At 37.3% G+C, this 22319-nt stretch overlaps 1 protein-coding gene across 1 annotated transcript in view; it reads right to left on the bottom strand.

Annotated features, from left to right (window-relative positions):
• Window positions 1-22319, bottom strand: part of Adam23 (ADAM metallopeptidase domain 23) — a 168052-nt gene that overhangs the window by 83396 nt on the left and 62337 nt on the right. The window contains 1 exon segment of the mRNA XM_013362781.4: window positions 8697-8760. Within this exon segment, the coding sequence (XP_013218235.3) occupies window positions 8697-8760 (64 nt within the window).

The raw sequence follows: 22319 nt of genomic DNA, 5'->3' as shown, positions 1-22319 counted from the left end.
CTGAGGCAGGAGGATTGTGAGTTCAAAGCCAGTCTCAGCAAAAGCGAGGCACTGAGGAACTCAATGAGACCCTGTCTCCAAATAAAATACAAGATAGGACTGGGGAGGGGGCACAGTGGTCGAGTGCCTCTGAGTTCAATCCCCAGCACCAAACAAACAAAAGAAAAACCTTAAAATTAGCCTTGAAGAGTCAGTATTGTCACTATCTTGATTTCCTGGGGCATTTTTTAACCCCATGCTTCTTTCATTTTCTATAATGTGCTCAGAATGTTGCCAAGAAAGGTAATTTTTAAAATAATTAGCAATAATAATTTTGATTTGAAACTCAAATAACCAATAATTCTACATCTAATATAAAAGGTTTCTTTCCTTATTATGACTTAAATTGCTCATGATTTACCAGTGATGAGCAATGTTTTTAAAAGCCAGTTATTAATTCGAAGGCTATGAAAAAATCAAAATGTACACACTAGTCAAAAAGCCATTTCATTTAAGCTAAAGGGTAGAAAGCAAGCTTTAAATCACTTCTTTTTGGTTAGAAAAAGAACACACAAATGTATGTTTAAATCCAATTATGACAATCTGAGAGGAAAAGGAAAATAGATGAAGAAAAGCAGCCTGAGGAAATTTATTAAAAAAAATAATAAAAGAAGAAGGAATGGGAACAAAAGAAAAGGAGTGAAGAGAAGAAATAAAAAAAGAAAAAGTTAGAAAAGACATGAAGACATGTGACCGAAAAGACCCCTGCCCGGCTCTGAGTAGTCGCAACAGTGCCCACCCCTCCCTCATCCCTGGAGTCGGCCTTCCGCGTCCTTGGTTCAGCATCCACAGACTGAACCACAGCAGGATGAAAATACTCAGAACACACCGGGCCTTTTTTTCTTATCATATTCCCTAAACCATACAACAGCTATTCACACAGCGTTGACATTGTCTTAGGGATGGTAAGTCGTCTAGAGATGATCAACAGTCTACAGGAGGATGTACAGAGGTTACCTGCAAAGACCACTCCATTTTATACCGGGCACTTGATCATCCTCAGACTGTAATCCAAGTGGCATCCTGAAACCAACCTCCCACAGAAACTGAGGGACAACTACGTTGAACAGGGTCTTTGGGACACTCGTTCTTCCAATTTTCTCTGCTCTACACAGAACTCCTTCCTTCCAGCAACTCTACACATAGGGTCCACTGATGATCTCTACTCTCCTGCTGCTCAATAGCCTTCACTGATGAAAGCTCAAGCTGAGCCATGATGTTGACAAGAAAAACACAAAGGACATTCTAAGAGGGTTTTGTGGTTATATGAAAAGAACAAGGGCAAGAACAGAATGTTTTAAATGGTCCATATCTAAAGTATATAACTATATATACATATACACACACACATAGATATATAGACATATAGATATTTTAGACAGATAGATAGATATGGTTGCCATAGTCAAGTAAACTACCATGTCTTACCCCACATATTTATTTTTTGTGACTATATAGGATAAGAGGACCTAAAATCTACTCTCTTAGCAAATTTCCACCACACGATACAATATTATTGACTATAGTCCTCATACTATACATTAGATATCTTACATTTACATCCTACAGAACTGAAACTTAGTGCCCTTCGACCTATATCTCCCCATCCTCACCCACAAACCCTGCCTGTTTCTGTGTATTGACTTGTTTTAAATTCCACATGTAAATAAAACCATGTAGTACTTTCCTTTCTGTGTCAGTTTATTTCACTGTATGCAAATACAATGGAATATTATTCAACCTTTAAAAGGAGATTCTGCCATTGCGACAGCATAGATGAACCTAGAGGACAGTGTTGAATGAGTAAATAAGAAGGTTTTATTCATAAGATCAATCTTAAAGGGTCGGATGTATTGAATAAGGTGGGTAAATAATCTCCTTCTTCCACCCGAGAGTTTTATTCTTTTGAGATGTAATGCACACACATCAAAATTTAGTCTTTAAAGTGTAATTCCATAGTATCTAGTATACTCACCAAGTTGTGCAAATGTCACCACTAATTTCTGAATACTTTCATCACCCCAAAAAGAAATTCTGTGTCCATTAGCATTTATTCTCCATGCTTCTTCCCTTCCACAGGCCCCTGGAAAACACTAACCCATTTTGCGGTGTCTAAGGATATGACTGACTACTCTGAACATTTTGCATAAAAAGTGTAAAATGTGGTCCTCTACACCTAGTTTCTTTCACTTAGCATAATGTTTACATGGTTCATTTATGTTGTAGCATGTATTAATACTTTGTCCACTGTGTGAATATACTGCATTTTCTTTATTCATTCATCAACTGATGGACATTTGAGTCATGTGCACTTTGGGTCATTATCAATAATGCTGCTATGAACATTTATGTACAAGTTTCTGCGTGGAATGTTTGTAATTCACTTGGATATATACCTAGAGGTATATACACTGAGGCATACGGTAACTCTAGGCTAAACTTTTGAGGAACTGACAAATTGTCTGGCGTGAGGATTTCAATTTCTCCATTGTCTCTCTAGGACTTGCCGTTCATTGTTCATCTTTTCTATTATACCCATCAGCTGGGCGTGCAGCTGTACCTACCTACGTTTAAAACCAAATGAGTGACACGAAAGTGATGCAGAGATCAAAATATCACCTTCTTATTGACTAGTTGAGAAGATAACAGGCCTGTTAATGCTACCTCCCTGAGTGGGCCAGACTTACCCATAGCCAATAAACACCCCCCAGACAGGGACTGTCACTACACGACTGAGAGCCTAGATGGACCCCACACAAACAGGGGGTTAGGAGAGTGACTATATAGGCATGTGCACTCTCCCATGGGCAAGAGTGAGAAAAGGGGCTGGAAGAAGCCAAGGTGAAACCAGCATCCAGAAAGGACATTCTCCCCACCGAACAATGACAAAGAAATTATAATAAGGTGGAAGAAATCTGGGAAGGGTGCATTTCATTCATCTATTCAATCATATACTGCTGGTGGTAGTTTCTTTTAAAAGAAGAAGAAAAATCAAAGAATTAGCATGCACTTAATGGCTCACCTAAAAGAGATTTAACAGGAACATGTTGAAATTGAGAAGTGTTTTATAATATTATATTGGGGCCCAACCCTTTATTTTTTATTTAATTAATTAATTTTTTGGTACCTGGAATTGAACTCAGGGACACTGGATCACTGAGCCACATCCCAGCCCTATTTTACATTTTATTTAGAGACAGGATCTCAATGAGTTGCTTTTTTGCTGAGGCTGCTTTGAACTCAGGATCCTCCTGCCTCAGCCTTCCAAGCTGCCTAATACTTTTATAAGAACTGAAATGTTAAAAATTAGCTTATTTGGAATAATCTCGTGAGTAAAGTTGATTGACATAGCAACAAAGCAAAAGCTTGCAGCCATTGGTCCTGGAAGTCATTTTTTTTTTTTTTTTTTTTTTTTTTTGTGGTGTGGGCAGGGGTCATGACACGAAAAGCACAGGCAAAAAAAAGCAAACAGACGAGTGTAACTACATCAAACTAAAAAAGCAAAGGAAACAACAGAGAGAAGAAACAGCCAATAATAGAATAGGAGTACATACTTGTGAACCACATATCTGACAAGGGGTTAGAATCCAAAACATATAAGAAACGAAGCTTAAAAGCAAGAAAACTAATAACCCAAGTTAAAAATGGGCAGATGATTTGAATAGACATTTTTCAAAAGAAGACATAAAGTGGCCAGTGGGTACATGAAAAGGTATTCAGCATCCCTAATTATTAGGGAAACTGATGCAAATTTAAATAATAAGATATCATCTAACATCTGTCAGGATGTCTATCATTTTAAAAAAAATTTTTTAAAGAAGTGTGGGGAGAATGTAGAGAACAGCAATCTCCGTAAACAGTTGGTAGAAATAAGAATTGGCAGAGCCATTGTGGAAAACAGTATAAAGTTTCCTCAAAAAGTTAAAAATAAGAAGAAAATGAAATCTGCATCTCAAAGAGATAACTTCACTGTCACATTCACTGCAGCATTGTTCATAAAAGTCAAAACAGCAAAACAGCCTATCGAGGGCCGAACAAATACCCAAAAAAATGTACATATAATGGAATATTACTCTGTGTTAAAAAAAAAGAAGGAAATCCTGCCATTTGTGATGACACAGATGAATCTGGGGTACACTGTGGTAATTGAAAGAAGCCAGGCATAGAAAGACAAACACTACACAATCTCTCCTAATGTGGAATCTTAAGTAATCAGAACTCCTAGAAGCAAAGAGTAGAATGTTGGGGAAAAGGAAAAACAAAGACGTTGTTCAAAGGGTACGAAGTTTCAGTCATACAAGGTGAATGGATTCCAGAGATCTCATCTGAAGATGGAGCAGTTTCTAGATGGAGTGAATTTTAGAGATCCCATCGAGAGATCCAATGAGCAGACCGGTTTCTACATTAATCATAGCATCTTGAATGTGCTAGGAGGATAGACTTAAATGTTCTCACTACAAAAATAAATAAATATATAAAGTGATAGATGTTAATTAGCTTGAGTGTAGTGATCATTTCACATTGTATATGTATATCAAAACAGTGCTTTGCACAAATTAAATGTATACAACTCATATATAAAATCTAACTTGTGTAACTAATTATATTTAAGTCCTATTTTTCAATTACACTTCAATAAAGCTGGAAAAAAAAAAGAAATCAATCACAAAACAACACGTTACATAGATTTTGTTTCTATCCAAAAGAGGTAATCCATAGATATACAAAAGTGGCTTAGTAGTTACCTAAGGCTGATGAGAGAGAAGATAGGATATGACTATTAATAAGTGGAGTATTTCTTTGTTGGGCGAAGAAAATGTTCTAAAATTACATTATGTTGATGGATGCACAGTTTTGTAAATATACTAAAACCAATTTAATGATATACTTAACCGCATGCAAATTAGATCTCAATAATTTTGTTCAAACAAAAGATAACTAAGTTATTTTTTAAATTCGTAGGAAAAATTGTTTTATTGTAAACCAAGTACAAAGTACTGCAGTGCAAACTCAAATAAAAAGTACTGCAGTGTGAACTCAAATAAAAAGTACTGCTGAGGGACTGGGGTTGTGGTTCTGCGGTAGAGCACTCACCTAGCATGTGTGAGGCCCTGGGTTCGATCCTCTGCACCACATAAAAATAAATAAAATAAAGGCATTGTGTACAACTAAATAATAAATATTTTTTTAAAAAAAAAGTACTGAGTTGGGAACAGGAAAAATGTTCTTCCATATGCATCAACTGACACCTGGCACTTATATTATGTGCTTAAATATATTTTTTTTACCTTTCTAGTTCCTGTATTTGTGTCACTTGGAAAGGAATCTTTTTATCCCACTTTCATTGAACAAAGGTAAAAGCCAAGACATTATCCTCTTTGTAGATACAAGTGGGAAGTAGGGCTTGACAGAGAGGAAATGGGAAAAACTAGACAACCCTCTTCCAAGGGTGGATGTGGCATTTGTTTGCAATTAATTTCCAGAATATCCTAAGTGTCTGTGTTTCCATTCTTCTCTCACCTTGTGAACAGTACACGGTGTGTGGGGGTGGGCAGGTGGCTTTATGTGTGTACACTTTGGTGATCTTTGGAAGGAAGGATTATATAATGTGTACAAGTTGAACCTAGCCATTCTTACATACTAATTTGTCTTTCTGGTACTCTGTATAAAGGTTTTCTTAAACAACATGGAAAGTAATCATTATAAAGTTTACTGTAAAATGGCTCTAAAAACATGTATGCAATGCTAGTGGGAATGTGAATTTCTATAAGCTTTCAGGAAGAAAAACTGCCTCTTTGTACCAAAGCCTTCCAAAAATTGAACAAACTCTGCGACCCAGAAAATCCAATTCTCAGAATTAATTCTACAGGAAGTATTAAGGATGTGCTCTTTCCTTTGGGTTGGAGTGAAAGATTAGCAACAATTTAAATGTCAATGACCATGGGATTTTCAAACAAATTATAACAAACTAATTTAAAAGAATGGTATGCAATTTTAAAAAGTGAAGGTCTACAAGATATTTAATGCATGCCAAAGTATTTATACTATCATTAGAACTTTTAAATCTTGCCACAGAATTGTGTGTACCATATCATCTTGAGGTTTGCAGGGGTATATAAACATAGACACATAAAAAACAGGCATTTACCATTAACTCATTATCCGTGAAGCAAGCTTGTGTAATTCTTGAAAAAAGGGAGACAGTAAAAGAACATGCCCCTGAATGCCTCTTTCTGTTCCCAAAAAACTTGCCTGGTTAAGGAAACAATGAGAGGACATCTGGGCCAGAATGTCAAGATATGTATTATCTTGAAGGATACTGACTTTCTCTCATGTGTGCTGGGAATTAGGGCAAGTTAGTGTTATCTGTGGAAAGCTGCTTTCTTGCACGCAAGCCAAGATAGTTGCTCCTTGGGATGCTGGTCATATAAGGAACTAAGCAAATTAATATAAAACCCTTTTCCCTACTGGTACTGCCAAAGAACCATGGAGAGGGAAGAATTTATCCAGGCATCAGCTTCCAGACAAAGTATCCTAAGGGATAGGAGGTGATACTTCCTGACAAGGTACTGGATGTACTATGTGGGTCAGAGGTGCAGATGTTCACCCTGTTGCCACTGGACTTCCTGATAAAACATCTGTCCAGCCCATCACCATTGGATCTTACCCAATGGAATTTTTCAGTAACCTTACATCTCATATTTTATGTCCAGGTATCTTGCTTGGTTTCTCAGCAACCTTACCCACTGCACTAGTACAACTAGGCTGTGAACGTCAGAGAGCTATTTGGAGAAAATGAGTCATAGTGAGAAAAAAGGAATAAACACAAAAACAAACTGCAGTGAACATGTTTTCTTTTGCCATCCTCTGTTTTAAATTTTAGTTACAATCAACAGGAAGCCTGGAGTGTGTTAGTAATGATAAGGCTTCCTTTGAGGACCTCAAATGACTTCTGGAGGCCAATTAGCTATTCTGCTTCTTTAAAAAAGGAAAAAAAAAATCGACTGAACTTCTTGGTGAGAAGTTTAGATTAGGTTACTGCAGGATGCAAAGGTTGCTCATTTGCTGAGTCTATAAAGTTCTCATGCAATCTTGTCTACTCCAGACTCATGATTCAGCATCCGCAGTGTTCAGGGCACTGGCACAGCTGACAGAAGCTTTGGTTTGTACAAATGCCAGGAAGCACCATTCCTGTGCTTGATTTAGCATTGCTGCTCACTTTCCACAGCATTAACTTTTAGGGCCATTCAACAAACCCCCAAGATGCAGCCTAAGACAAGAACTGATGAATAGTAATAATAACAGAATCTGTGGCATACAATTCAAAGACTAAAACACACTTCAAATTACAAATGTGCCCACTGTTAATTGGACAGTTATAGATCCTAAGAAATACCATGGCCCCTGGGCAGTATTTACAATTAAGGCCACCCATAAATATTTGCTGAGAGGCTACAGACTGAGGATCCCCATGCTCCCTGCTGCACAGCTTGGCAAGTCCACACATGAAAGATGCCACTTTTATGCTGACACTCATTAGCAACCTAGAAAAGAGCAAAATCAATGATATTTCCCCACTTTGCTTTGTTCCATTTCCTCTCCTGTGTCAATGGTATTGATGGATACTGCTAAGCTCAGTGGCACTACCCAAATCAGAGTCCCTTTCTGTAGCCATTCCACAGACTTTCACCGAGACTGGTGGAGATCACTGCGTTTTTTACTTACAAATGAACTCTCTCTTGCTTTAATTTAAGCTCTCTTTCGCTTCATTGATCCTCCATGAAGAGAGGGAAGTTTAACCTCCAACTGAAGGAAATCAAATACCTTTATATGACAATGTTTAATGACCTCAAGAAGGTTTCTTTACCCTCTCTCTGCCTCAGTTTCTTCCTCCGCACAACAAGAGTAATAATATCCACCCCCGTAGGACTGCTGTGAAGATTATGAAGAGAGTGCTCCTTAAGTCTCATTTCCTCTTCTTGTCCTCTTCCCCTTCTTGGGCACCAAAGTAACTTGTACTTAATAGTCATTCTAAGAGCCCATCTATTCTTATAATTCAGATGCTGTGACTATAAGAGCCTAATTGAGCATCTCCAATCTCAAAAACTGAAATCCAAAACACTCGAAAAACTTTTTAAGCACTAACATGACACCACAAGTAGAAAATCTTACACTATGAGATTCGTGCACAAAATTATTTTAAATGTTATATAAAATTATATTCAGGCTATGTGTATGAAATATAGATGAATTTCATGTTTAGACTTGGGTCCCATCACAAAAATATCTCATTACAATTACAAAAACATTGTGAAACTTTTTTTAAATCCAAACCCCAAAATGCTAAGCATTTGAAATAAGGGATGCCTAATTTGGACTGAGGTGTTGATCTGGAAAGTTCAGCCCTTTATACCATTACATAAGATACTGTATGCATGACTAAAACAATAAACATTTCCATATTGTTCCAGATATACAGAATCTCTAATGTTACCTCAAATATTTGCATGTTGTAATGAATTTCTCCTTGTAACACAGTAACCTTGCATAGGAGGCCAGGTGTTTTCGTTGACAGACACACCAAGCAATCTGGGGTGCAGGGGCCTGTCCTGTGAGGGGTGTGCTTACACAGGCTGTCCCAAAGCTTCAAACCATACCTTTGAGTACTGTGGCTTCCCATTTTCATAGTGAATCTCCACGTAATCAGAAGACAGCAAACCACTATAAAGGAAAGAAAATAGAGTGATTTCTGCATCTGAAACCCTGGAAGTATAAAAATAGCCAGCTCAATAAATAAACGCAGGGGGACAAAGCACCAATGGTCACAGTCCACCGGTAGTATAAAGACAGGTCATCACCAAGTTGCAAACATCATCCAGAAACAAATCGGTCTTCAGTCTGCTTAAAAAGACAAGACACAGACAACTGAAGTGTGATTCATTTGATATGTCAATGAAAATTGAACAAACTAAACTGCAAGGAGTAGGAGGAGACAGGAACCCCCGCCCTCCCCCCAAAAATCCCACAATTATATTCAAATAATTGAAATTTCATAAAACCTAACCAGTGAAGAAGAACATAGAACAAGAACTGGCAAGTTTTGTTTTTCAATAAAGGTCAGATAAACATGATTTCAGGCTTTGCCAGCCACCAGGTATCTCTGACAACCACTCAGCTCTGCCACCATGTCACACAGGTAGCCACAGGCAATACACAAATGAATGGTTGTGACTGTATTAAAAAAAAAAAAAAACTTTATCTGTAGACACTGAAATTTTAATTTCATGCTATTTTTGATGTGTAAGGAAATATTCATCTTTAGATTTTTTTTCAACCATTTAAAAATTTTTTAAAATAAAAAAAACATTCTTAGAATGCAGACTATAAAAAAAATAGGTAGGTCTGTATTTAGCCTGTGAGCTGTAGTTTGGCAACTCCTAGTGAAAAATAATGGTAAAGAATATAGACTTTGAAGTGAGAGAGAGCAGGCTTAAATCTCATCCAGCCTCATTATTGGTGGTAAGTCCATGGGCAAGTTCCCAACTTGTGTCAAATGGGGAAAATCAAAAGTGTGAATCTCATAGAACACTGGGAGGATTAAATGAATCCATGAATATTAAGTGCTTAGCCCAGAAATCAACACTAAGTATCCAGTAGTAGGCACTGTGGCTCTATAACTACTGAGACTTTAACTCAAATTCTAAAAATGTTGTTCCCTGAACAATGTGTGAAATATAAAATTTGTATCTCCTAAAGAGCCCTGAATTAGGGGCACCTGTATTCCTTTTTGGGTCTGCCACTAGGAATAATGATAACATATGATACTGGCTTTTATTGACCACTTGCTGTGTCCAGGCACTGTTCTGAGGGCTACAGAGGCATTAACTCATTTAATTCTAATGGTAATGTCGGAGGTCAGTATGTCCCACTTGGAGCCACTGATGTATCCTAAATTTAGGTCTTTGCTTCCCTTTGCAAAAAACAAAAGAATACAACCGAAGATTCCTCAGGTCCCTCCTATTCTGAAATTCTGACTTTCTATAATTTTGCCACATTAGGAAACCTTGGCATTCTTCTTTAACTGAAGAATGGGAGGACTCTGGTTTTGCATCATTTTGGGAGCTGCACCTAATGCATTCTATCAGGATCCAGTGAGGAGGGTTGCAAAGGGGTAGCTTAAAGCCAGTCAGCAGTCAAATGAGAACCTCAAGTGTATGATCAGTACTCTGTGGCAGAGGGCAACCTTCACAACACAGAAATACAGTAGATGCTTATACTCAGTCATATTTTCCTATTGAATTCCCCAATTCCTACTGAATTTGCACAATTCCTATTATAAAACAAATGTGTACTGACTGACAACTGTCTACATTCAAAACTTAAATTATAGTATATCTATTAATTCCCTTTTAAAAATTTAAGTACTGGTAAAAGTAATGACATTACTAACTCTATATACATGGGAATGCCTGACAGGGTACAGAAACTCTTTCACTGCCAGTTACTAAGTCAACTACCAGCACCGTGGATGCACATAAACAGGGCCCTGGATGATAACACCTCTCTGAGGAAAGCATTGGCAACAGCAAGAGCAGAGAGGTTTCCCTAACTGGATCTAATTGCATCTCTCTACCAGTAATTTCTTGTTTTCAAAATTCTCAACCACACAATTGCTGGTGCAGGCCTAGGAGTTGGAAACAAAGTTATTTTAGACCACTATTTTTGCTTGTGGTTAGAAGAGTAGATAATGGCAGTCAAAACATTTGTCATCAAATCTGATAAAGGTCATTTTAATAATCCTATTTTGCCATTTTAAAGGGATTATTTCACTTATGGCCATACCTATGTCTATTAACTCTTGAATTTGAGAAATTTTTGGACCTTTATTTCATTTATTTCTTTTTATGTGGTGCTGAGGATCGAACCCAGTGCCTCACACATGCTAGACAAGTGCTCTACCACTGAGCTACAACCCCAGCCTGAATTTAAAAATCTTTTTTTTATTTAATTGATTTTATTTTTTTAAATACACAACAATGGAATACATTACAATTCTTATTACACATATAAAGCACAGTTTTTCATATCTTTGTATGTAAAGTACATGTCAATTCATGTCTTTATACATGTACTTTGGTTTTTTTGCATTACAATATTATTACACATATATATCACAGTTTTTCATATCTCTGTTTGTATATAAAGTAGGTTGACACCCAATTCATGTCTTCATACATGTACTTTGGATAATGATGTCCATCACATCCCACCATCCTTGCTAATCCCCTGCCCCCTCCCTTTCCCTCCCACCCCTCTGCCCTATCTAGAATTCATCTATTCCTCCCATGCTCTTCCCCTCCCTATCCCACTATGAATCAGCCTCTTTATATCAAAGGAAACATTCAGCATTTGTTTTGGGGGAGATTGACTAATTTCACTTGGCATTATCTTCTCCAATGCCATCCATTTACCTGCAAATGCCATGATTTTATTCTCTTTTAAAAATCTTAAAGAAGAAAAACAGCTACTTTTCAAGGAACCTGTGACAGACACTGACATCTCAGTAGTTTGCCTCGTACAATCTCCTGCTAGAAACAGAATGTTCTGATGTGGCAATTGTTCTGGTTCAGCTATGAGATGTCCTTCAGATGATCATCTGTGAGGCAATGCAAGAATTTTTCAGAGGTGAAATGATCAGATTAGGAGAGTGGTAACCTAATCGGTGAGTGCATTAACCCACTGATATGGATTAATTGGATGGTAACTGAAGATAGATAGGGTGTGACTGGAGCTGAAAAGTCACTGGGGGGTGTGACTTTGAGGCTTGTATTGTGTCCCTGGTGAGTGGCGCTCCCTCTGCTCCCTGATTGCTGTGCTCTCAGCTGCTTCCCTCTGCTGGGCCTTTTCACCATGGAGTTCTGCCTCCCTCCGGCCCAGAGCAAAGGAGTCAGCCATCTAGGGACTAGACCTCTGAAACCATGAGCCCAAATAACCTTTTCCTCCTCTAATTGTTCTTGTCAGGTGTTTTGGTCACAGCAAAGAAAAAGCTGGCTGAGGGCTGGGGATACAGCTCAATTGGTAAAGTGCTTGCCTCATGTGCATAAGGTCCTGGGTTCAATCCCCAGTGTCACAAAAAATAAAAATAAAATAAGCAAATAAATAAAAACTGACTAAAATACCAGTACTGCTAATATTTAGTAATTATTAACCTAAACATAAATTGAAATTTTTCATTTACCATTTAAGTGTTTGGTTTAGAAGAGTCCATTAATTTGCAGGAACTTCTGAAAGGGAGTTTCTGAACATGTAAACTTCTAAACACCTTTTCAATTATTTAAGTTACAGAAAATCTATATATGGAGGCTACTACCATACTTCTCATGCAAGTTACTCAGTGAAAAATGGATGACCTTTGGGAGTAAAGGGATAAGTATAGGATGAAAGTTCAAAGCCAAGTGGAAGAGAGTAGAAGAACTGGAACAAAGAAACTCTTGAACCCACTCCCTCTGGACCTTCATGGTCACCCTCCACCACCAGATAAGTGAAAAGATCATGAACTCTAGAATAGGGCTGAATGGAATTTTACTCAAAATGTAAGGGCCAAGGATAAGTCTTAAAGATGCTGAACTCCTAAGAGCCAGAGAACAGCAAGACTATTGAAAGGTGGTAAAGGAGCCAAGAGTGAGGTCAGAGAAGGGAACTGTGGCAGAAATAATGCTGTGTATCCACCAAAAGCCATTTCATTTTTCCCTTCCTGGTACAGAAGACTGCAGTTTTCACCTTCCCCCGCAGTCAGGTTATAGCCAGGAGACTGGATTATGGCTTATGAGAGAGGGGAAGAGATGTCTGCCCCTCTACTGTGACCATTAAAATCCCTGCATGATTATCCAAGCTCTCTCTCTGTGACAAAGCTGGATGCCACAATGCTCCAGATGGCGGATGGCATAGCTGCAAGATGGATGAGGCTTAGTTCCTATGACAGGATTTGGAGAAGAGCTGCTTTAGGAGAGCCACTTAACCTGCACTTGACCATAATGTGGAAGAGATGATAATTTAATAATGTTAAGTCTCAGATTTCATGGTTGTTACTGAAACCCTGTCTAAACTATCCTAATTCCAGGATTTATCACAAAGAAACCTTTTGGAAATTTATGTTCAAAGAATTTCATAATCATCAGCAAATATATAAACAGAGCTGCTATTATATCTAATCTTTTGGAAATTCACATAAAGAGAGGGATATGCATTATGGAGGTTTTGCCTTTATAAATATATACATAGGTTTGTCTGAATCCTTCAGTTTGAGATTCATGTGTGCAACAAAAGCAGGCAAGTGAAGAGCCAAGCCAAAACTCCCAAAAGTATACATCTCCTATTACAAGAAGGTTCAGTGAGGACAAGCCAAGAAGCTAAATAACTGGAAAAGTTATCAAGATTCCCTAATACTTAGAAAAGTTATTAACCAAGAAAATCCCTGCATGATTTTCATCCTGTAGAGGATGAAAGGGTAAATGATTTCTAGTTTCTTGGAAACTAACTCAAATCCACTACTTTTTTAAAAATATTTTTTAGTTGTCAATGGACCTTTATTTTTATTCATTTGTTTATATTTGGGTGCTAAGAATTAAACCCAGTGCCTCACAGGTGCTAGGCAAGTGTTCTACAACTGAGCTACAACCCCAGCCCCATCAAATCCGTTACTTTAAAAAAAAAAAAAAAAAAAAAAAAAAAGAACCATATGCCTTCTTTGGGGCAATGATGATCATGAAGGTTCAGGAGTGGGCTAATCAAGAAAAATAATTGCTCAGAATGAGACAAGAAGGATAACAGGGCCTTGACCTATAAAAGACCACTAGGAAAGATAGGCAGTAGACCACCAGGGAAACCATTTGTTCTATATAAATTAAAAACTCACTTACATGTAAATAAACAAACTACAGTCTCTAGAAGTCTTTTCTAGGACTAAAATCTATATTCTCTGAAATTATGTGTGGAGCCCACAGTCTATCTCTAATTAGGAAACCGAGAGAACAAGCTCTTCTGAAGGGACCTGGGGGTGGAGGGCATTCATTCCTTCCCCAGTAGAGCAAGGTGAAATGATGATGAATAGAAACTCCAAGGCTCACCAGCCAGAAGGTCATATAATTTATCATCTAAATCAGGACATTTCTTGGAGTGGATAGAGGCATATTAGTAATTGTGCTACCAAAAGAGACATATAGAAACCAGGAAGGACTGTCCTCAGGAAACTAGGACACATGATCACCCCACCTTAACAGCCATATTTAAGGTACACACATCAAGTTCTACCTGAGAGGGCAGTAGAGTGCACAGGTGAAGCATAATCAGAGGCTGAGATATTAGTTGAGATATCAGTTGAGCAGTCAGTGCATAGGTCTCCTTCACCACTGCTTTAGAGTTCTGTGATTACACTTCACATAGCCACTATTTTCGGAAGGCCCTAGGTAGGTAGCTTAGGTCCCCTCTCTCAGCATGTAACTTCAGCAGGCAACAGTCCTAGATGTGGGAGTCAGAAAGCCAGGGGCACCAGTCACTGTAATACACTGGACTTGTCTTTGCCAAACAATGTCTTTGTTCTAGGTACGTAGTAGCACAATACTCAAAGTTAATTCTCGGTAGTAAAATATGTCAGTTACTTTCCTATGTGTTCAAACTGGTAATGACACAAATAGAGTGAAAACAGCAGATGACATCTGGAAACGGAGTGCCATGAATGCCCATTTTCAGAATACAAATTCAGTCACCTGACTGCTGCTGGTTAATGCTTGCTTACCTTTTCAATTTTTGAAACCCTGATCACACCCAAATGGCCCCTGACAAATTCTTCCAAGAAGTCCCCTGCCACTCCTTCCCACCAGGTCTCACAATCATTTATTCATTCAGTGATGGCCAATGCTGGTCACCATGGAGACCCTCAACTTTACAGGGCCTCAAGCAGTGACATTGTGCAACGGCATTACACCCACTCCCTTGTCCCACTTGAAGGTTTTCTTTCCCTTTTATACACGGAAGGTAATTTGAATTCATCAAGTAATTACCGTACGTGGTAATGAAGATAGACACATGATTTTTAACTCAGTACATTCATACAAGCATAAGCTTCTAACCTGCAATTAGGCTTGAGTCCTTACATTGCTTTTGTTTTTGAACACAACAGACTTAAAAAGTAAAATTATTTTTCAATTACTACTTTTTTAAAGTTTAGGGGAAAAAAAATTTTGATTCACACTACCTAAAATAGTTTTTATGTTAAAAGTTTTTTGAGCTAGAAAAATATGTATTCCTGTGTGTGTAAATAATAAAATAAGGTGTTTATGCTGGGCAAAATATTGTAGATACGGAAAGGTTGGGAAATAGAGTGCAGCAATGATGTATGAAGTGGGTGAAAATAATTACAGGTTGGATAGAAGCTTTGTGTTAAGGTAGACAAAAATGCCATGCAAGGCAAAGGCTGAGGTGTGTGGGCATATTTCATAGGAACAGAGCTGCAGGAAAAGAACAATCCCAGCAAGAACAGGACGTAGGGGTTTAAGCTTCTTTGCGATCACAACAGGAATTTAATGAGTACCTAAACTACATGAGAGACTACAGCAGAAAGTTCAACGTGTAGGTGCTTCTACATCCCAGGAGATGAGGCCATGCACCATAACACAGTTTAGAAAGCCCTAGTAAAAGAAGCACAAGAAACACGGGGCTGCAAGTTAACCGTGGAGTGAAGAAAGGAGGAGTTAGAGGAGAAATATGGGATGATCTTGAGGTGGTGATACAGGCTGAGAACCTCCCCTCAACTGGTTTGGTCCTCCAGCAAGTCAAGTGAGAGTTCCCTTCTAAGCAGGTGACATCAGACCAAATGAAGTGGCTAAATAGCCATTGTTATGGACACCAGTGTCTCTAAAAGTAAACCAGAATTCTGAGATTTCTCTGACAGAATCACAAGCTCACAAAATTAGTTTTAACCCAATGGGTTATAAAAAATAAATAAATTTTAAACAGAAAAACTGAATCCAAATAGAGAGGACACATCTTTTGAATCCAGTTACACATGACTGAAATGCTTTCATGCACAAATTTCAAAGCAAATAATGAATATTACAGTCTGTTGAACATTGCTAATCCAGCTTCTTTTCTAACATACCCAATATTTATTATCACAACTACTAAACCAGGCATTACACATAGCAAAATTGCAGAGAATGGAGGAGAATCCATTATTAACCTTGACCTCTCATAACCTTGTCCAGAAGAAACAGCTCTCCTCCAAGTCCAGTTCTTGTCACTCCTAGTAAAGAGGTCCATATTTCTTTCATTTTTTAGTCTATTCAGAAAAACTGCACATTTGTTTATACAATATTCTGTTCTTCTCAGGCTTATAGGAAATGTTTAAAGAATTAAAAAAACAATGAAAAAAACAATAGAAATAGTAAGAGTTGACTAAGAAGACCAGTTATGAGATAAATATGCAAAAATAAAATAATTTATATGTAAATAAGTAAAAATAATCTGGAGGAAAAATTTCTAGCAATGTCAACAAGTTTTGCATATGTATATATGTAGATAAAATATATGTTCATAAGTATGAGACATAGATATATATTCACATACATAGGCATAAATAATCTAAGAATAAATGTAGGTTTAAATAAATGTGAAGAAATGTGCATGTGAAATTAACTGCAAATTGTTAGTTTAAAAAGATAAAACATAAAAGAAGTCATTACTGAATGAATCATAGCCCCTGATTCTCCATGGCAACACTCAATATTATAAAGACGTCTATTACCCTCAGCCCACTCTGTAGTTTTAATGTAATTCCAAATAAAATGTCAGGCAGCTTTTTATTTTAACTTGATAAAATGATTCTAAAATTCATCTTTAAAAAAGAATGCTTAAGTCTAGTTCAAACATTTTTCAAATAAAAAAATAGTAACCAAGAGGACCTTACGTTACTACTACAGTAACTAAAGATAAAGAACACTAGCCTAATTAGACAGTTCAGAGGGCAGGACAGAAAGAGAGTCAAGTTCATATCAAAAACTCAATATATAATAATAACAACATTTTAAACCTATAAAGAATAAATGTTTCAGACAAATAACTAAATATTTGGAGACAGTTGGATCCCTACATTACCCCTTACACCAAACTAAGAATGTATGTATGGAAGCTAAATATGTTCTGAAACAAAGCAATATATTTACCATAAAAAACACAGCTGAACATTAAGGAACAGAGGTCTTTTAACATATGACCTTAAACCCAGAAGTCATAAAACTAAACATAGATAAGACTGTAAAAATATGCAGGCTTCCATAAATAACAAAAGATATACATACCATAAACAAAATTTTTAAACAAATTGAGAAAAAAAATGATAAATGTATGAGTGCTGGAGATAAAGCTCGGTGATAGAGTGCTTGCCTAGCATGCACAAGACCCTGAGTTCAGTTCCCACCACTGCAAAAAGAAAACGAAGATATTACGGAAAATATATGAAAAACAAAGTGTTACTATCTATAACATAAAGAGCCCTTAAAAACCAAACCAAATAAGAACAGTCCAATAGAAAACTGAGTAAAAGACATTGACAAAATAGAACATAAAAAGTGTAATTCATGGGGGAAAAAAAAAGAAAACAAGAAGTACCAATGGAGATTAATCATATATGAATGCACAACTGTACTAACAATAAAAGACCTGTAAATCAAAATAACATAAGAGATTATTTTCCTCCTTCAATTTAGAAAATAAAAATGAATGATAGTGGTAAAAGCTAGCAAGGACATAGGTAAACCGGCACTTTAGGGGACATTTGACAATGCTATCACCCTGAAAGCATGTTCGCCTTTGAGTCCACAAGATCTACTTATAAGAAAATAACTAGACAAATGCACACATTCTCAGACACACATGTTGTAGATGTGAGTACCTTTATACATACTTTTATAGACACTTCTTCTATTGCTCAAAACATCACTCAAGAAAAAGAACAAATGAGAAAATATGGTTCATTGGTTTTTTAAAATATGTGTATATTCACATATTTTTAATAAATGTGAATAATTTTTTTAATATAGGTATATATTACGTATAGGAAAAAGTCTGAAAAAAACATACCCAAAAATGTAAAATAAATTACTGCTTCCTGTACAACTTTTATTTTCTTTCCTTTGTTTACTTATGTTCTTTAAAGTATTTACAATGAATATATAAATCACTTTTTAATAACAAACCACAGTACAAGCTATATTTCTTTAAAGAAAGAAAAGAAAAGCTCCTTTAATAAAGGAATTATTAAAATAGTGAGTAATTTTAGGACCAGGAAAGACATAGGACCGCAGACATTCATAATGTCACCACCAGCCACACAGAGAGCAGCAGCTGGGCTAGACTGTCTCTGTGTCCCCTGACTCAATTAGATGGACATTCCTTGAACACATGGAGGCGTCCGTGCTATAGGGAGTGGGCAAGGACAGAAAGAGAAAGAAAATGCAGTCCCTACTCTCAAGGTGAATATAAGCTCAGAGATAAAATAAGACGAAGTAGCCCATACCCTAATAAGATAAAAAAACAAATCGTGAAGCAGCCCTCAAAGAAGAAATGAATTACACCAACTGTTATCAGGAACACTTTAGTAAAGAAGTAGAGTTCAGGCAGGTTCCAAGACACAATTTGAACAACGAAGTCTGCACAAAGAGCAGACCCTCTAGACTGAAATAGGGTGGATGAACACAAGAAGTCAGGCAGGCATATTAAGGAAAAGCTAAAAGCTCTGTTTGACCAGGGCATCCATGACAAGGAAAGATCATGTTGAAAAGGCAGATTTGGGATCAGAGAGTACACAGGCTTAAGCAAGGACTTGGAACTTTCAAAGGAAAGGGCGCTCTAGGACAGTGCCCTTGGACGTGCAAGGCTATTTATAAAAAGCTGAAAGCAAGCAATGCGGTCTGTGTCCACAGAGGCTGCAAAGACTTTAGGGCCTGGGAAGGCTGCACACAGATAAGGTTCTTTTACTGGGTCAATTAAAGCCATCAGCAAAGTAATTAATGTTAGCAGCAGGAGAGACCGGCAAGCAACCAGCAAAGACAACAGGAAGAGGCCTTTTCACATATGAAACCTGTAGCTTTAACTTTCCTTCACTCATCCAATTAATGACTGAAGACAGAATAAAAGGAGGAAAAATAAAGGATGAGAATTAAAGAAATTATTAACAAAGATTAATCTTATCAAAATGTTTCTATTTCTTTACTTTTACTATAAATTATAGATACATGCCCTAAAATTTGTTATGCACATGCTAACACATAGTTTGTAGTTTTATGCTGCTTACTAGTTAATATTTTAGAAGACCTAAAATTGTCTTTTGTGTGCTCTCTTCTCTCTTTTTGCCCTACCTAGGCATTGCCTAGTCCTTTATGGACACTGCACTGCCACAAGCAGAGCCTGCAGGGTATCTGCCAGCTTAACTGCAGGCACCACTTTGCAGAGGAAGACCCCAAGATATACAGGTTAAGGGTGAGTCTTCACAGCCCAATAAAGGAAGAGGCATTTGAAGCTGACACCCTAGATTTCTCTGTACTGTGCAGAAAATGACATTCTGTGCGATCAAGGTACCGCGTGTACACACACCACAGGGATGCTTAGGGAAAACACTGTGGTTGTTTAAGAAATTGTCACCATGTGGCAATTGCAAACATTCTTCTGTAGTAATATCAAATCTTTAAGGCAAACGGGAACACAACATAGTAAGAAGAAGGAGTGCAGGAGGAGAAAGGGAAAGGAAGAGAATTTTTTAATGGTTTCTTCATTCAGACCCAAAATAACTATCATACAAAACGGCACCTATTGTTTTAGTTAGGATTTAGGAAAAAAAATGTTTTCAAAAAAGCCCACCTTCTGAGCACATTTTAAGGCATAAAAACTTATTCACTGGATCTTTGATGGTTAAAAACAAAAAAAAAGTCATGATTTACCTAATGCACAACTAATTTCTTTAAAGACAATTTTCATTCTCCCAAATGATGTGCCATTTCAAGATAATACCAAGATAAGAGACTTGTGAAAATTACAGAATTTATTAGAAGAAGTACCATTCATTTGTGGCTTCTCAAAAAAAAAAGCGGGGGGGGGGAATCTTCCAGCTGGCATGGACTTGGGATTCAGTGTGGCTCACCAGCCTGCTGGCTAGACCCTGTCCTGTTTGCTCACAGTCACATCCTCGGTCAAGGAAGGATGTCCCAATTCAGTAGGCATCCAGAAGCTGATCATCTCAGATCTGGGAGGAGCCCCTAGCACCGTGGAGCTAGCTGTCACCCTTATATAGAACAAGAATGTTGGATTACAGCTAAGGAAACTTTCCAGTGAATGTGAGTATGGCTGTCATCAACTCCTGCCCTAAATATAAACCTGTGCTCTGGGTAGCACAACCTAGGAGTTGGGCATTGGCAACACACACACACACACACACACACACACACACACACACACACACCATCTATTTGGTAAATGCTTTGTCAAATAGTCAGCTATCAGTACACTGAGATGACTTCAGGCCGGTCTTTTCCAGAAGGTGGTGAAAGAAGAGTTCCACTCTATGTTGTAAAGAGTTGTCTACATTTTGTTCTAATTCTACATATTTTTATGTGCCTCCATCAAAAGGGTATACTTCAATTTCCAAGACATAAAGAGATACACTCTTTCTACAGATTAGATTAATAACAAGAAACTTTTACATAGAAACTAATCTAAGAGATAATGATCTAGATCTGCTAAAGCTACATTTGTATCAACTTCAAAAGTGGTCTGTCTGCTGAAACACAAACAACACGATTACAAAGCCATTACTTAACTGTGACTAAAATTAATCAAAATCTTAGCGTCATATTAACGTGCTTTATCACAGAGACATGAAAAACCAAGTGTAACAGGGAAAAATTAGTACTCATCCTCAAAAAGTATTTTATGATAAGCAAAGCTGATGACAATTAATGTCACTTTGAAAGACGTGTATAAAATAGTGATTAGAGGTGAGTAATTTCATCTACTCCAGTCTAATTATAGAGTCTAGACATTCTGCATAATACTAAAACTGAATTTTTATCTTTTAAAAGCTATTCAGATCATTATGTGCACTTGGCGCTCTAAAAATGAATCTTTAAAAATCATCAAAAATAAGTTATAGACAGATATGTTCCTTCTGTTAATGTATATGTGATGTGCCAGGGATGATATCAAATCAATGATAGTTTTTATTTTTTTAAAAAAAAAAAAAAAAAGCAGAACAACAGATCTCTAAATCAGAGTTTTAAGAAAATTTCTATAAATTGCCTTTTTTCCTACAGTCGGACAACTTTCATTAAACAGTCTTTAAATTTCTGTCTAGGTAGACAATCTCACATTCATAAAGTGCCTCTCAATGTTTGGATCAAAAGCAAAACCTTTATAAAATTCCAGAAGCAGTCAAATCCCAGAGAGACTGACACAGAAAAAAGGAGAAACTATTCTATTTAGGTCTTCCAGGGGATCTATTTTTAGTTTAATCTTAAAACCAGACATTTTTAGAACACTGGTAGAAGTTCTAACATTAACTGTATATGATCCATAGTAGCAAATAAGTATCAATATAAGTTTCAGGGCCATGAGTGGTCAGGATTGGAAGTGACAGTAAAAGAGAAGGATCCAAAATGATCTGATTCATATCCAGTAAAGCCATATCCAAACTACTAACTCATGACAGGGGTCAGAAAAGAGTGAACTACTTTAGGAAAAATCCAGAAGCTACCAACCTGGTAGTGAAAACCCTGGGTCAGGAGAAGAGTCGGGAGTTGAAGTGCCTATTGCAGCTACAGATCACACCAGCCCATGCTTAAGTAAGTTTTGCCAAACTACCATTTCAGAGAAAAGGCAGCCACTGCATTGCAGCCAGGGTTCTAGGTACAGGTGCGCCTACACAGAATAGGCATTCCTAACCATGTTCTCTTGATGGCAAGTTAGCAAATCAAAAAGCTAAAAAAAATTTTAAAAAGATGTGACAAGATGTGACACATCACACTATAGACTGAGGAATCCACGGGAACATAAGAGTCCTACAGACTGAGCTCAGGATCCAGAGAAGCAATGAGGGACCTCAGATAGCTCATGACAGTGGTAGCAAAGAGTCACTGAAGTCAAAGACATTGTTCACCCTCAAACTTAAAGGAAAAAAAAATAGGAAATTTCCAATTATTCCTTATAACAGCGGCTGAATAGACTGGGGTCAGCCC

The sequence above is a fragment of the Ictidomys tridecemlineatus genome, chromosome 7 (assembly GCF_052094955.1).
Source record: "Ictidomys tridecemlineatus isolate mIctTri1 chromosome 7, mIctTri1.hap1, whole genome shotgun sequence".
In the NCBI taxonomy this organism is placed as follows: Eukaryota; Metazoa; Chordata; class Mammalia; order Rodentia; family Sciuridae; genus Ictidomys; species Ictidomys tridecemlineatus.
Note: the sequence above shows the minus strand (reverse complement) of the source record. Positions and strands in the feature narration are given on the sequence as shown.